At 36.6% G+C, this 13435-nt stretch overlaps 1 protein-coding gene across 1 annotated transcript; it reads left to right on the plus strand.

Moving 5' to 3' along the window:
- Window positions 1-5769: 5769 nt before the first annotated feature.
- Window positions 5770-12802, plus strand: LOC110937032 (cullin-4). The gene is made up of 17 exons (XM_022179444.2): window positions 5770-6264; window positions 7672-7787; window positions 7868-8214; window positions 8320-8500; window positions 8595-8717; window positions 9227-9514; window positions 9600-9725; window positions 9824-9925; window positions 10013-10066; window positions 10184-10290; window positions 10386-10446; window positions 10531-10662; window positions 11707-11844; window positions 11927-12007; window positions 12116-12196; window positions 12294-12374; window positions 12453-12802. Exons 1-17 carry the CDS (start codon window positions 5907-5909, stop codon window positions 12564-12566), a joined length of 2490 nt encoding a protein of 829 aa, XP_022035136.1. The 5' UTR covers window positions 5770-5906; the 3' UTR covers window positions 12567-12802.
- The last annotated feature ends 633 nt before the right edge of the window (window positions 12803-13435 follow it).

The following is a 13435-nucleotide window of genomic DNA, read 5'->3' on the forward strand; positions in this document are numbered from 1 at the left end:
CTGGCCTGCACCCCGTACGCCCACAGAAATCCGCCAATTCTTGGGTTTGGCAGGATATTACAGAAGGTTTATCAAGGATTTCTCAAGGATTGCGTAACCCCTCACTTCACTGACTCAGAAGGGTGTCACCTATCGTTGGGGTGATGCACAGGAGTCCGCATTTCAGCACTTAAAAGACAGACTTTGTAGCGCACATATCCTCTCATTGCCTGAAGGCACAGACGATTTTGTGGTTTATTGCGACGCTTCCATCCAAGGACTTGGTTGCGTGTTGATGCAACGTGACAAGATCATTGCCTACGCATCGCGCCAACTTAAGGTTCACGAAAGGAACTACACTACGCACAACTTGGAATTGGGAGCAGTTGTCTTCGCACTTAAGATATGGAGACATTACCTGTACGGTACCAAGTGCACCATTTACACCGATCACAGGAGTCTCGAGCATATCTTCAAGCAAAAGGAGTTAAACATGCGACAACGTCGATGGGTTGAGCTCTTGAACGATTATGAATGTGCGATCAAGTATCATCCGGGCAAAGCCAATGTTGTGGCCGACGCCCTCAGTCAAAAGGAAACTATACCTAAGCGTGTACGTGCATTACAACTTACCATTCACTCTAGCCTTCCCGCTCAGATACGAGATGCTCAGGTTGAAGCGTTGAAAGCGGAGAACATCAGGGCTGAGTCCTTACGAGGATCGAGGCAGCGGCTAGAACAAAAGGAAGACGGCGCCTACTATGTAAAGGGGCGCATATGGGTCCCACTTTACGGAAACTTACGCGAGCTTGTGATGGATGAGGCACACAAGTCTTGTTACTCAGTACATCCTGGTTTGGATAAGATGTACCACGATCTCAAGACTACGTATTGGTGGCCTAGCATGAAAGCCCACATAGCAACCTACGTTAGCAAATGTTTGACTTGTGCGAGAGTCAAGACCGAATATCAGAAACCATCAGGCCTACTTCAACAACCAGAGATCCCAAAATGGAAATGGGAACAAATTTCCATGGATTTCGTTACTGGTCTGCCTAGATCTCAACGCGGAAACGATACCATTTGGGTGATCGTGGATCGGCTGACCAAGTCTGCACATTTTCTGGCTATCAAGGAAACGGATAAGTTTTCTACTCTAGCAGACATCTACCTAAAGGAAGTAGTATCAAGGCATGGAGTGCCAACCTCCATCATTTCTGATTGTGACTCACGTTTTACATCCGAATTGTGGTAAGCTATGCACAAGTCCTTTGGTTCTCGATTAGACATGAGCACGACATACCACGGATGGGCAATCTGAACGCACCATCCAAACCCTTGAAGACATGCTTAGGGCATGCGTAATCGACTTTGGCAATGGCTGGGAAAAACACCTCCCATTAGTGGAGTTTTCGTATAACAACAGTTACCACACCAGTATCTAGGCCGCTCCGTTCGAGGCATTGTACGGACGGAAGTGCCGATCACCTCTTTGTTGGGCAGAGGTTGGCGACAGTCAAATCACAGACCCAGAACTTGTAGCGGATACAACCGAAAGGATTGCTCAGACACGGCAATGAATGGCGGCGACTCGTGACCGTCAGAAAAGCTATGCTGATAAGCGAAGGAAACCACTCGAGTTCTAGGTTGGGGATCGAGTGCTACTCAAAGTCTCACCTTGGAAAGGTGTAGTTCGTTTTGGCAAGCGAGGCAAACTCAATCTGTGATATGTCGGACCGTTCGAAATCATTGAGAAAATTGGCAAAGTCGCTTACAAGCTAAATCTACCGTCAGAACTCAGCGGACTCCACAACGTGTTCCATGTGTCGAATCTGAAGAAGTGTCTGTCAGATGAGACCCTCCTAGTTCCTCTCAAAGAGCTCAGTATCGACGACTAGCTGCGATTCGTTGAGGAACCAGTAGAGATTACTGATCGAGATGTTAAGGTTCTCAAGCGTACCAGGATACCTCTTGTTCGAGTTCGTTGGGATTCCCGTCGTGGCCCAGAGTATACCTGGGAACGAGAAGACCAAATGAAACTCAAGTATCCCCAGTTGTTTAAGAAAAGTGCAACCACTATTGAGGCTGAAGCTACTGCAGAACTTCAGGACGAAATTCCAAACCAACGGGGGGATGATGTGACACCCCAGGAAAACCAGGAAACCACGCAACTTAACTAGTTTCCTCAGTAACCACGTGCTAAATTTCGGGACGAAATTTTCTTAACAGGGGGAGAATGTGACAACCCTCAAAATTGCATGTATCCGTACGATTTATTAATGATAATTAAAGTGCTTGATGACTGTGCTGAATTACTTAACTGCTTTCTAATTACTGCGCCATACTTACGTGTGCTTTTTTAACATACTAGTATTGTGCAGAAAATTGACTAAATGGTCCTGTATGTTTTCCTAAATGTTGGGAATTAATTGTGACACAAAAAGTTATAAAAAGGACACTAAACGGAATAATTAAACACTTTAACGAAACGGTATCTAACCGAACAACCGGACATTACCCGGCCACTAAATTTTGTCAAATACATTGTTTAATTATTTCTTGGCTAGTCACGATCCCTGTACAGCATAACACCCACTAAAATAACCACTAACTAACATATGGAACTATATACTTAGAATTGAACTTGCACTTACCAACTTGTTACAAAACTTACATCTAACCCCCCCCCCCCCATACCCGATTTCGGTCACAAGAGGACCCACAAAAATCCTCACCATACTTCCAGGATTTATCCCATATTTTATTAGATTGATTGCTTGTTGAGGTGAACAAGATATGTAGTAGGATCATTATAAGTATGGTCTTGAGATCACCATATCACTTCCATATCTTCACAAAGATTACACTCTCTCTCACTAACTCTCTCTCCCTCTCTCGGCCCTCACTAGAACTGCCACCACCACCACTCTATCAACATCATCTTCATCCATTTTCAAGTCCCATTCAAGTGTTAGAAGGAGCTTTGTGAAGCTTGGAGCTTGTGGTTCACCTAGGAGCTCACTTACTTGCTTTCTCACACCATTTTCACCATCTTTTTACTAGAGTTCTTCCCTAGCCTTTGTGCTAGTTGTAAGTTCCTTGGTTAACCCTTGTTACTCCTATTTTGTATAGTTAAAAAGATGTAGTATGATGAATATCACAAGAACACTAAAAGGTTTAAACAAGAAACTTGAACATAAAAGTTTACATAAAGATAAGACATGATGTAATATTGTTAATATGATGTTGTTTGGTATATGTTGATGCTTGCTTGATGATTACTAGTGATATGATGATTGATCATCATATGGAACTTGTTAAATCATGATTAAAAACATGAGTTAACAAGTTAGGAGGTGATTAGGGGATTACATAGAATGACCATCTTCATATTTAGGCATGAACTTAAACATAAAATGATTTCTTGTAAAATAACAAACAAAGTGAACTAGTAATCTTGTAGATCCAAGACTTGTGAATGATTTTCCTAAAGGAACCAAGTTTGAAAAGATGATTCTTGAAAGATCGTGATTTTTAGTAAACCTACACTATTTTTATTGACAAAATAAGTGTAGAAATATTTTTGGAACAAGAAGATGTGGTAAATAAATATTTTTGTAAAAAGTATCTACAAGTTGTAAACATCTAGAAATCCCGAGAATGCGATTTTCACAAAAGTAAGTACACTTCGGAGGGTAACTAAACCCACTAAACGTCATGCCAAGTTACTACGCGTTTTTATGAAACATCAAGTTCATGCCTTACAGGTCGCTAGATGCTTATGGAGCTTGCACGAGGAGGAGGTCGTTGTGGGATATGGATTGTTATGTCCCGTGCTCAATATTTAATCCTTATGAACCTATTAAACTTACGTTTTGAACTTTAAACTTATGAACTATGGAACTTATGTTTTGGACTTACGTTTTATGCTTCCGCTGCGAACTTAAAGTCGGTTACTTTCTTTTGGTCACCAATTGTATTGTGGTTGGTTTTATTTACTTAATTACGTTGTTCAACATGATTGGTGGCTCGATTCTGGTCATGTCACGCCTCCAAGCGGTGATGCTCCGCATGGTGGATTTTAGGGGTGTGACAATCTATTTATTAATCAAGTGCTAAGTTTAAATGAGTGAAATTGAAGAAAAAAAAGAGGCGCGTGGGTTTGCGTAGGGGTATTCTAGTCAATCCAAGGCGATAGTTTCTCTCTCCTTCAATTTCCCCCATTTTTCGAACGTTAATAACTCTTTCATACGACATTATTTTTTTTTATAAAAATTTCACCAAAAAACGAACGTTTTTTTATCATTAAAACGAGTATACTATTGCTATATTTTCAAAAAAAAAAATTTCGAAAACACAGTTGTGTAAAACACAATGGACATGAAGCGTAAAAAATGATTTTTTTTTTCTAAAACACAATGGACAAAAAACACAAAAAAATGTCTTATTTCTAAAACGCAATGGCCAGAAAATAAAGAAATGTCTTATTTCTAAAACGCAATGGTCAGAAAACACAAAGAAATGTATTTTTCTAAAACGCAATGGCCAGAAAACACAAAGAAATGTCTTTTTCTAAAACGCAATGGCCTAAAAACAGAAAAGAAAGTTTTCTTTCTAAAACGCAATAGACTGAAAACACATAAAAATGTGTTTTACCTAAAACGCAATGGACTAAAAACACTTCAAAATGTGTTTTTTTTCTAAAACGCAATGAAACAAAAAACACATAAAATGTCTTTTTTCTAAAACACAATGGCCTAAAAACACAAAAGCAAATGTTCTTTCTAGAACACAATGGAATAAAAGCACATAAAAATGTGTTTTACCTAAAACGCAATGGACTAAAAACAATTCAAAATGTGTTTTTCTAAAACACATGGACCAAAAAACACATAAAATTGTGTTTTCCTAAAACGCAATAGATAAAAACACAAAATAAAGTGTTTTTTTTTTTTTTTTTTTTTTTCTAAAACGCAATGGACTAAAACACATAAAATGTGTTTTACCTAAAACGCAATGGACTAAAAACAAAATAAAATGTGTTGTTTCTAAAACCCAATGGACTGAAAATACAAAAAACAATGTTTTTTTGTTACTTTGTAAAACGTAATGACTCAATTAAAAAACTCTGATCGTAAAAATGCAATTCAAAAATTTCTTACATAGATCGAAGCCGATTTCTTCACATTTCTTCAACGATTGACAAAATTTGAATGTTAGAAACACTTAACAACGATCGAATCGAACGAATCGAGTGATTCGCTTCAAAATCATGGGAAAATGAGATATTGTATGAAATTAAACTGAGTTTCTTCAAAAAAAACGTTGAAGAACACGTTGATTGGGTGTTTGAATCATTGATTGGTGACGAAAATCGCACTATAATGTAGTGATTATTGAGATAGAAAGGTTGAAGATGGTGAGTTTTGAAAATGGTGGATTTTGAAGTTATAGAGAGAAGGAGGAAGAAGATTGAATAAAATTGACTAAAATATCATTCCTCTTTATTTTAATTTTTTCCACATATCATAATCCTATTGTTTTATATCCTTTCTAGCGGTAATAAAGTTCCTATTTAATCCTTGTATATAATATAAAAAATGCCTAAATATTCATAACTTTAACTTTAGAGTATTAAATTCTTTTTAACTTTTCCTTTTTACATTTAAACACCCATTTTATAACTTTTTACAATACATGTTGATCATTACTACATAGGTTGCAAATTGAACATATCCAAATTCCAAAACACCCTCAAAAGTCCATAATTTAACCCTCAAAAACCAAAGAAACGAATGTATGGTTCAAGTCTCAAGTGTGTGTCCAATTCATAACTCATTTCCCCTTGTCGACCTTCTTCCTTCTCATCTCTCTCTCTCTCTCTCTTTCTACTCTTTAACACAATGAGTTTCTGATTCCACTTTCATATGTCGCAACCCTCCAACAACAACCACCGCAAACGCTCATCTACAACCTGCACATCTCCACCACCACAACAACCCACCACCAACACCACCACCGGCGGCGGCGGCGGACCCCACTTCTCCCTGATGAAGAAGGCGAAATCTCAAGCCGTATCCTGCTCTCTAGACAACAAAAACGGGTTCCAATCACATCAATTTGATAGTAATTCGGGTGTGCAAGACCCCTCTTCGATGATCGTAGATCCGACTGAAAACGACGCCGTACGCGCCTCTTCTGCTGGTGGGTTTACGGCTAATTTGGCTCGGAAAAAGGCTACTCCTCCGCAACCGGCTAAGAAGCTTGTGATTAAGCTGGTTAAAGGTCCAAGATTTAATCTTTTACCTAACCCATTTTGTTACTTTAATTTTGTTATGTTTGTTTTTGAAATTGGTTTGTGGGGTTTTGTTATTTGATGGGGATTTTTACTTTTGTTTGAATTGTGTGTTTTTTGTTTTGAATTGGGGATGTAGGGTTTTGGATGTATGGATTGGTTGTTGATGATTTTGGGGATTTATGCTTAATTTGGGTAGCTGATTTTAGGAGTTTGTTAAGTTGACAGTTTGTTGTTGGGTTTAGTGTGTTTTTTATTGTTTAGATTAGGTGTTAAGAATACACTAGGTGTTGTGAACAGAAAGAGATTTTCAAGGTGCTTACCTGAACAATATTCGTTATCAGGATTGTCGATGAGGAATATCTAATCGTGTAGATGGAAAGAGCCTTGTAGGTTTACATTCAAATTTTGTTGTATTTAAAACCCTAATGTAATGTTGAATAAAAGGCATGTGAAATTCACTTGCTTGTTTATTCGAGTATGCGGTTTAAGTTTATGTAGCTATTTCCAAGATTATGTTCTTTTGGGTGTTGATTGGGACCTTGGGTAGCTCTGATGAACAACATGCCAACTGCTCACACTTTTATTCATGATTCATATATATAAGAAAGTGCATACACCGAATGGTTCTGATTGCTGTGTCTTATGATGGTTGGCGCCATAGTCGTTAAAAGCCATCGCCTCTTGCGCCTAGGCCCATTTTTCAGGCGAGGCGTGGCAGTTGCGCCTTAAGTCAAGGAAGCTGCACATTTCGACGAGATTCCTAGATTCCGGAGAGTTTCCGGCCAAATTTTCTAAATTCTGGCAAGATTCTAGCCAGATCTGTACTTTTATCTAAGGAAAACTACTTTTCTACACTAATATTTTAGAACTTTTGGTACTAAATAAATGATATAAAGTGTTATATAATAGATTTTGCTTATTTTATTTATAGAATAGTATTTTTTTCTAATACATAATATATTTTTTTATTTTTTTTCATTATGCGCTTTATTTTTCTCAGGCCCTTGCTTTTTTTGCGCTTTGCGCCTAGGCCCCAGGCGAGGCCTATGCGCCTAGCACCTTTAATAACTATGGTTGGCGCTCTAAAACTAAGAAAATGCACCCTGTACTGGGTCATCATTATGCTGTAATTTGTGAATGAATTTTTAAGTTCAGGAAATGATATTCGTGGATTATCTTTACAGATGTTCTTTTGGCGATGCCTTGTTTTAGTTATAGAAAAACATGGCATAGCTTTTACATGATGAAACAAGACTACGGTTTTTAATGCAGTTACAAATATTTTGCATGGTTAAACAGTTTTCAGTATCTATTTTGTATTGCTTTAATAATTTTATATGGTATATGACACTTTGTTAAAATTTTTCTTTTTTATCGCATTTTTTTTCTTACAGCTAAACCAACGTTGCCAACAAACTTTGAGGAGAATACATGGTCGGTCTTGAAGTCGGCAATTAGCGCCATATTTTTGAAGCAGCCAGATCCGTGTGATTTGGAGAAACTTTATCAAGTGAGTCAAACCCCATGCTGTTTTATTACCATGAATTACCATTTCGCCATCCATTGACTAAATGTTTTTTTTAATTATAGGCGGTCAATGATCTTTGCCTTCACAAGATGGGGGGAAGTCTATACCAACGGATTGAACGGGAATGTGAATCCCACATATCTTCTGCTTTACAATCATTAGTCGGTCAAAGCGAAGATCTTGTGGTTTTCTTATCACTTGTGCACAAAACGTGGCAAGATTTCTGTGACCAAATGTTAATGATTCGTGGTATCGCGTTGTATCTTGACCGTACGTATGTCAAACAAACTCCATCTGTACGGTCGTTGTGGGACATGGGTCTTCAACTTTTCCGGAAGCATTTATCACTAGCTTCGGAAGTTGAACACAAAACAGTCTTTGGCCTTCTGAAAATGATAGAAAGCGAGAGGTATACTATTACCACCGTATCTTTTAACAGAAATATCCTTAATATGAATAATTATGTGTATGTTACGACTTATGATTAATATGCTCTTGTTTTAATATTTATCAGATTAGGCGAAGCAGTTGATAGAACACTTCTTAACCACCTGTTGAAGATGTTTACCGCTTTGGGCATTTATTCCGAGAGTTTCGAGAAACCATTCCTTGAATGTACATCGGAGTTCTATGCTGCTGAAGGAGTTAAATACATGCAACAATCAGATGTTCCAGATTATTTGAAACATGTGGAGGTGTGCATCTTTTTTCATATTCTTTTTTTCAAAAAAGTTATTGCATGTTGCATGTTTTACGGTTTTTGGTATTTGACGGTGTTTATGATTGCAGGTAAGGTTGCATGAAGAACACGACAGATGTCTACTGTATCTTGATGCTAGCACAAGAAAACCGTTGGTGGCAACCGCTGAAAGACAACTTCTTGAGCTTCATATATCTGCAATACTCGATAAGGCATGAATGCTTTCAATTTTTTTTGTTTTTTATATTTTTTAGAGTAAAATGCCATTTTTGTCTCTGAGGTTTGGTCAGTTTTGCGACTTTTGTCCAAAGGCTTGGTTTTCCGCACCCGGATCCAAAAGATTTGAAGTCTTGCTATTTTCATCCGGCTCGTTAACTCCATCCATATTTCTTCGTTAAGTCAGGGGTAGTTCTGTTAACTTAAAGGGTGATGCGGTCTTTTTCACTTTATGTAAAAAGACCAAATTGCCCTTTAAGTTGACAAAAAGACAGAAATACCCCTGACTTAACGTAGAAAAATGTATGAAGTTAACGAGCCAGATGAAAATGGCAAGATTTCAAACCTTTTGGATCCAGATACGGAAAGACAAACCTTTGAACGAAAGTCGCGAAACTGACCAAACCTCAGAGACGAAAATGGCATTTTACTCTATTTTTGAATTTCATAGTTCTCTGTATGTAAGTTTTAGTCAACCATTGACTTTTGTTACAACTTGGTCTAGGGTTTTACGATGTTGATGGATGGCAACCGAACACAAGATCTTAGAAGGATGTACACGCTTTTCTTCAGGGTTAACGCCCTTGAATCTTTACGACACGCCCTAAGTGCATACATCCGTAAAACAGGACAAGGTATCGTAACAGATGAAGAAAAGGACAAAGATATGGTGTCTTCCCTCTTAGAGTTTAAGGTTTCTCTTGATAAAATATGGGAAGAAAGTTTCTCGAAGAATGATGTGTTTTGCAACACCATTAAAGAAGCATTCGAGTATCTAATCAATCTACGTCAGGTACCGTTTTTGTTATGATTTAGGAACTAAAATTTACAATCAAATGTGTTGTGTAACTAACAGAGTATTACTATGTTACCTTCAGAACCGCCCTGCTGAACTGATTGCAAAGTTTTTGGACGAGAAACTACGTGCTGGAAATAAGGGTACATCCGAGGAAGAATTGGAGGGCACTCTTGATAAAGTTTTGGTTTTGTTCAGATTCATACAGGTACCCGTAAAATTGCAGTATTTTTTAAAGATACTTGCTCCTTTTATATTCACTTAAAAATTTAATCTATTTTTTTATGTATAATTTTGTGATATAAGGGTAAAGATGTGTTTGAAGCATTCTACAAAAAGGATCTTGCAAAAAGACTTCTTTTAGGGAAGAGTGCATCTATTGACGCTGAAAAGTCGATGATCTCTAAGGTTTGAAGTCTTTACGATTTTTTATTCGGTGTTAAGTAAGTATGGTTTCTGATTATTAAGTATTAACTATTTGATCATTGTTTTCAGTTGAAAACCGAATGTGGTAGCCAGTTTACCAACAAGCTCGAAGGAATGTTTAAGGTATGTATGATACTATATTACTATTTATCCACAAGTTTACCTTATTTTATTTATATTAAGGGGCATTTTGAGCGTTTTATAAATATCGTTGATTTATTTTCATCGTTATTTCTTTAGGATATTGAGTTATCGAAGGAGATTAATGAATCTTTCAAGCAATCATCGCAAGCTAGGACGAAACTACCCTCCGGAATCGAGATGAGTGTTCATGTTTTAACAACTGGGTATGTTTTATAATCCTGAGCTCTTTTGTGAAAATAACAAAAAAAAAAAAACTGATTTTTGTTGACGACTAAATTAACGTGGTAATTTGACACAGTTACTGGCCAACATATCCACCAATGGATGTCCGCCTTCCCCATGAATTGAATGTTTATCAGGTATGACGTAAATAAAACATAACTCTATTACGTTTTGCAGTTTCTTTTAAATTACGATAAGCTGGAACTTGTGTAATTTTGCAGGATATATTTAAAGAGTTCTACTTGAGCAAATATAGCGGTAGGCGATTAATGTGGCAGAATTCATTAGGCCACTGCGTCTTGAAAGCAGAATTTGCAAAGGGAAAGAAAGAACTGGCTGTTTCCTTATTTCAGGTTGGTTTCCTCCCACTGATCTTTACATTGTCGGTTAGGGTTGAAGGTGGCAAAAGGGTGGGTCAGGCAGGTTGGGTATCGGGTCAAACCCGAAATGCTTTTTTTATTCACAGTTTTTTATTAGTAAATCAACTACCTAATAAAGGAATACAAAATTAGACACGTGTCATCACTGTATTTCATCTTAATCCTACTTTGAAATTATTGATATCTTGTTTTTACACACTTGTGAACTTGGTTTTAAACATCATTATGCGCTCCGATGCGTTTAGCCCAAAAATCTGATGCGCGATGCGTTCTTTACAAAAAAAATAGTTAAAAATTATTTATACATAAAAACTTATAAAAACATACTTAAAGTAAAACAACTGACGTAATTAGAAGGTAAGAGTTGTGTTTTTTGGTTCAAATCTTGCATACTAAGATGTTAATTATGGAAAAAACCGAACACAGTTCATAAAATCTGGAAAAAAGCATAAGAAACAATGTTGCGTGCATCAGAGCGCATTATGCGAAATGTGCGCAATATTCTCGCATCACGTAAACGCATCGCATCAGCTGTTGCGATGCGCTCTCATTAGCGCATCGGGCGCATCACGCATTATGCGCGCATTTTAAAACCAAGCTTGTGAACAATAAATTCACCATTAGTTATGAATATATTTTATTCGTCATATATGAACCATTAGCTTAGATTATAATTCTATAATAACTAATCATTAATTAAATCCGCATAACAATTATCGATAAGAATAACGAATTTAATTTATGACATACCAATAAAATTATTTTCATTTACTTTAAATAAAAGTTATAATTAAAAGATACACAATAATAAAAATAACACTATTTGTATACATGAATCTGTGTAAAATGTAATACATAATTGCAGTCATATGAAAAATATATATTTATGTATTACATAATTTTCAGTAATACACGGGCTATAAAGAATTTTTACATATTATATAGTTATATCATTTCAATTATACAACCCCGTGTAATACACGGATCTATAACCTAGTGTTTAATACATCTTTTCAGACCGTTGTTCTGATGCTGTTCAACGATGCACAAAAGCTAAGTTTTGAAGATATTAAAGATGCTACTAGCATTGAGGACAAGGAATTAAGGAGAACTCTGCAGTCACTTGCATGTGGAAAAGTCCGCGTTCTTCAAAAGGTGTTTTTTATTTAAAAAAATTTGATACGTTTTCTATTTTTGCTACCCTAAAAACATTAACTGATCTTGATGTTTTACTCAGATACCAAAAGGTAGGGAGGTGGATGATAATGATTTGTTCATGTTCAATGATGGATTTACCGCTCCCCTTTATCGTATAAAGGTAACTTATATTATAATATGTGTCGTTTAAATAATTAAATTTGTGAGGTTACGTCTTATACATTTAGTAATAATGCGTTGAATGATGAGTTTAATTGTGTGTATACAGGTTAATGCTATCCAGTTGAAGGAAACTGTGGAAGAAAACGCAAGCACTACTGAAAGAGTATTCCAAGATCGTCAATATCAGGTCAATATCTTCTTATGCAATCATAATAGCCTTTCAAACCGTCTCGCTTTTCTGTAATTATTAAAGTCTTGATTCATTTTTTTGGAATGTATTGCAGGTGGATGCTGCTATTGTTCGGATAATGAAGACTAGGAAAATGCTGTCTCACACACTTCTGATAACCGAACTCTTTCAGCAGGTAACCGTCGTTTCTCTCAACGTACAACTGGCAAAATGGGCAAAAGTTGACGCTTTTTTTGTTTGTTTGTTGGAACAGCTAAAGTTTCCGATAAAACCGGTTGATTTGAAGAAGAGGATAGAAAGTCTAATCGACAGGGAATACTTGGAGAGAGACAAGAGCAACCCGCAGATATACAACTATTTAGCATGAACATCAATCATGTTGGATTCCGAGTCGAGTCGTTTACAATTATCTTGTCAGTTTATGTAAAGAAAGTGATGTCATAGCTTTTGTTTTCACTGTAAAAAAGCCAAAGTGTTACTACTTTGCTTTCTTGCTTCCTGTTGTAGTATTCTTAAAACACCATTACTCTTTTACACTACACTTGAGAGCATGTTTTTCTTTTCCAAGCTTATGAAAAGGTATGGTCTGGTCTGGTTTTTTTCTCTGCTGCCTTTTGATTAGGGTAATGGGCAAAGCCCATGGGACTGGTGATTGGATTTGTTTGGTTGATGTGCTTTACATGAGTAAACAAACCTTATACTAACCTTTCATCTAATATCCAATAACATTGCTTTATTGATTCCACTATTTGTTAAAAAAACAAATAAAGTATGCTTTATGTAATAAAACTTTTCCATGCCAGAATTGGTAATTTATGCTATCTATTATTATATACGATATTAAAGAACATCATGCACCTCAATGTAATTATAGTTATAAAGGGTAGAATTGTCAGAGAGAAATGTTAGAAACACTTTCTTTTATATATATTTTTTAGGTTGATAGACACATGTTTTTTTTGTTTTTACCTTTTTAAACTTAGTTACATGGAATAATTTTTCTTGGATTTAGCCCAAATTTGAATATGATCACTCATCATCAAGCACATTTTCAAATTAAAATTGATAGCATGTCATACAACGCGTAAAGTTAAAAAAAATAAAAAAGAACATCCCTGTAGCTACCACGGTGGGTAATTTTTCAACTTTTTGGGCGGCCCTTTGCTACTATAAATATTAAAGCACAACTTTCTGGTCAGCAAACCCAGGCCACAACCGTGAGTGGCGGTGGTGGTG

This window comes from Helianthus annuus, chromosome 4 (genome assembly GCF_002127325.2).
Source record: "Helianthus annuus cultivar XRQ/B chromosome 4, HanXRQr2.0-SUNRISE, whole genome shotgun sequence".
NCBI classification, from domain to species: Eukaryota; Viridiplantae; Streptophyta; class Magnoliopsida; order Asterales; family Asteraceae; genus Helianthus; species Helianthus annuus.

What these genes read in the sequence shown, in the direction of transcription:
- LOC110937032 (XM_022179444.2), top strand. Translation starts at nt 5,907, where the DNA reads ATGTCGCAACCCTCCAACAACAACCACCGCAAACGCTCATCTACAACC. An exon ending in TATCTGCAATACTCGATAAG is followed by an intron (nt 8,718 to 9,226) that starts GCATGAATGCTT and finishes AACTTGGTCTAG; the next exon opens with GGTTTTACGATGTTGATGGA. An exon ending in AAAAGTCGATGATCTCTAAG is followed by an intron (nt 9,926 to 10,012) that starts GTTTGAAGTCTT and finishes CATTGTTTTCAG; the next exon opens with TTGAAAACCGAATGTGGTAG.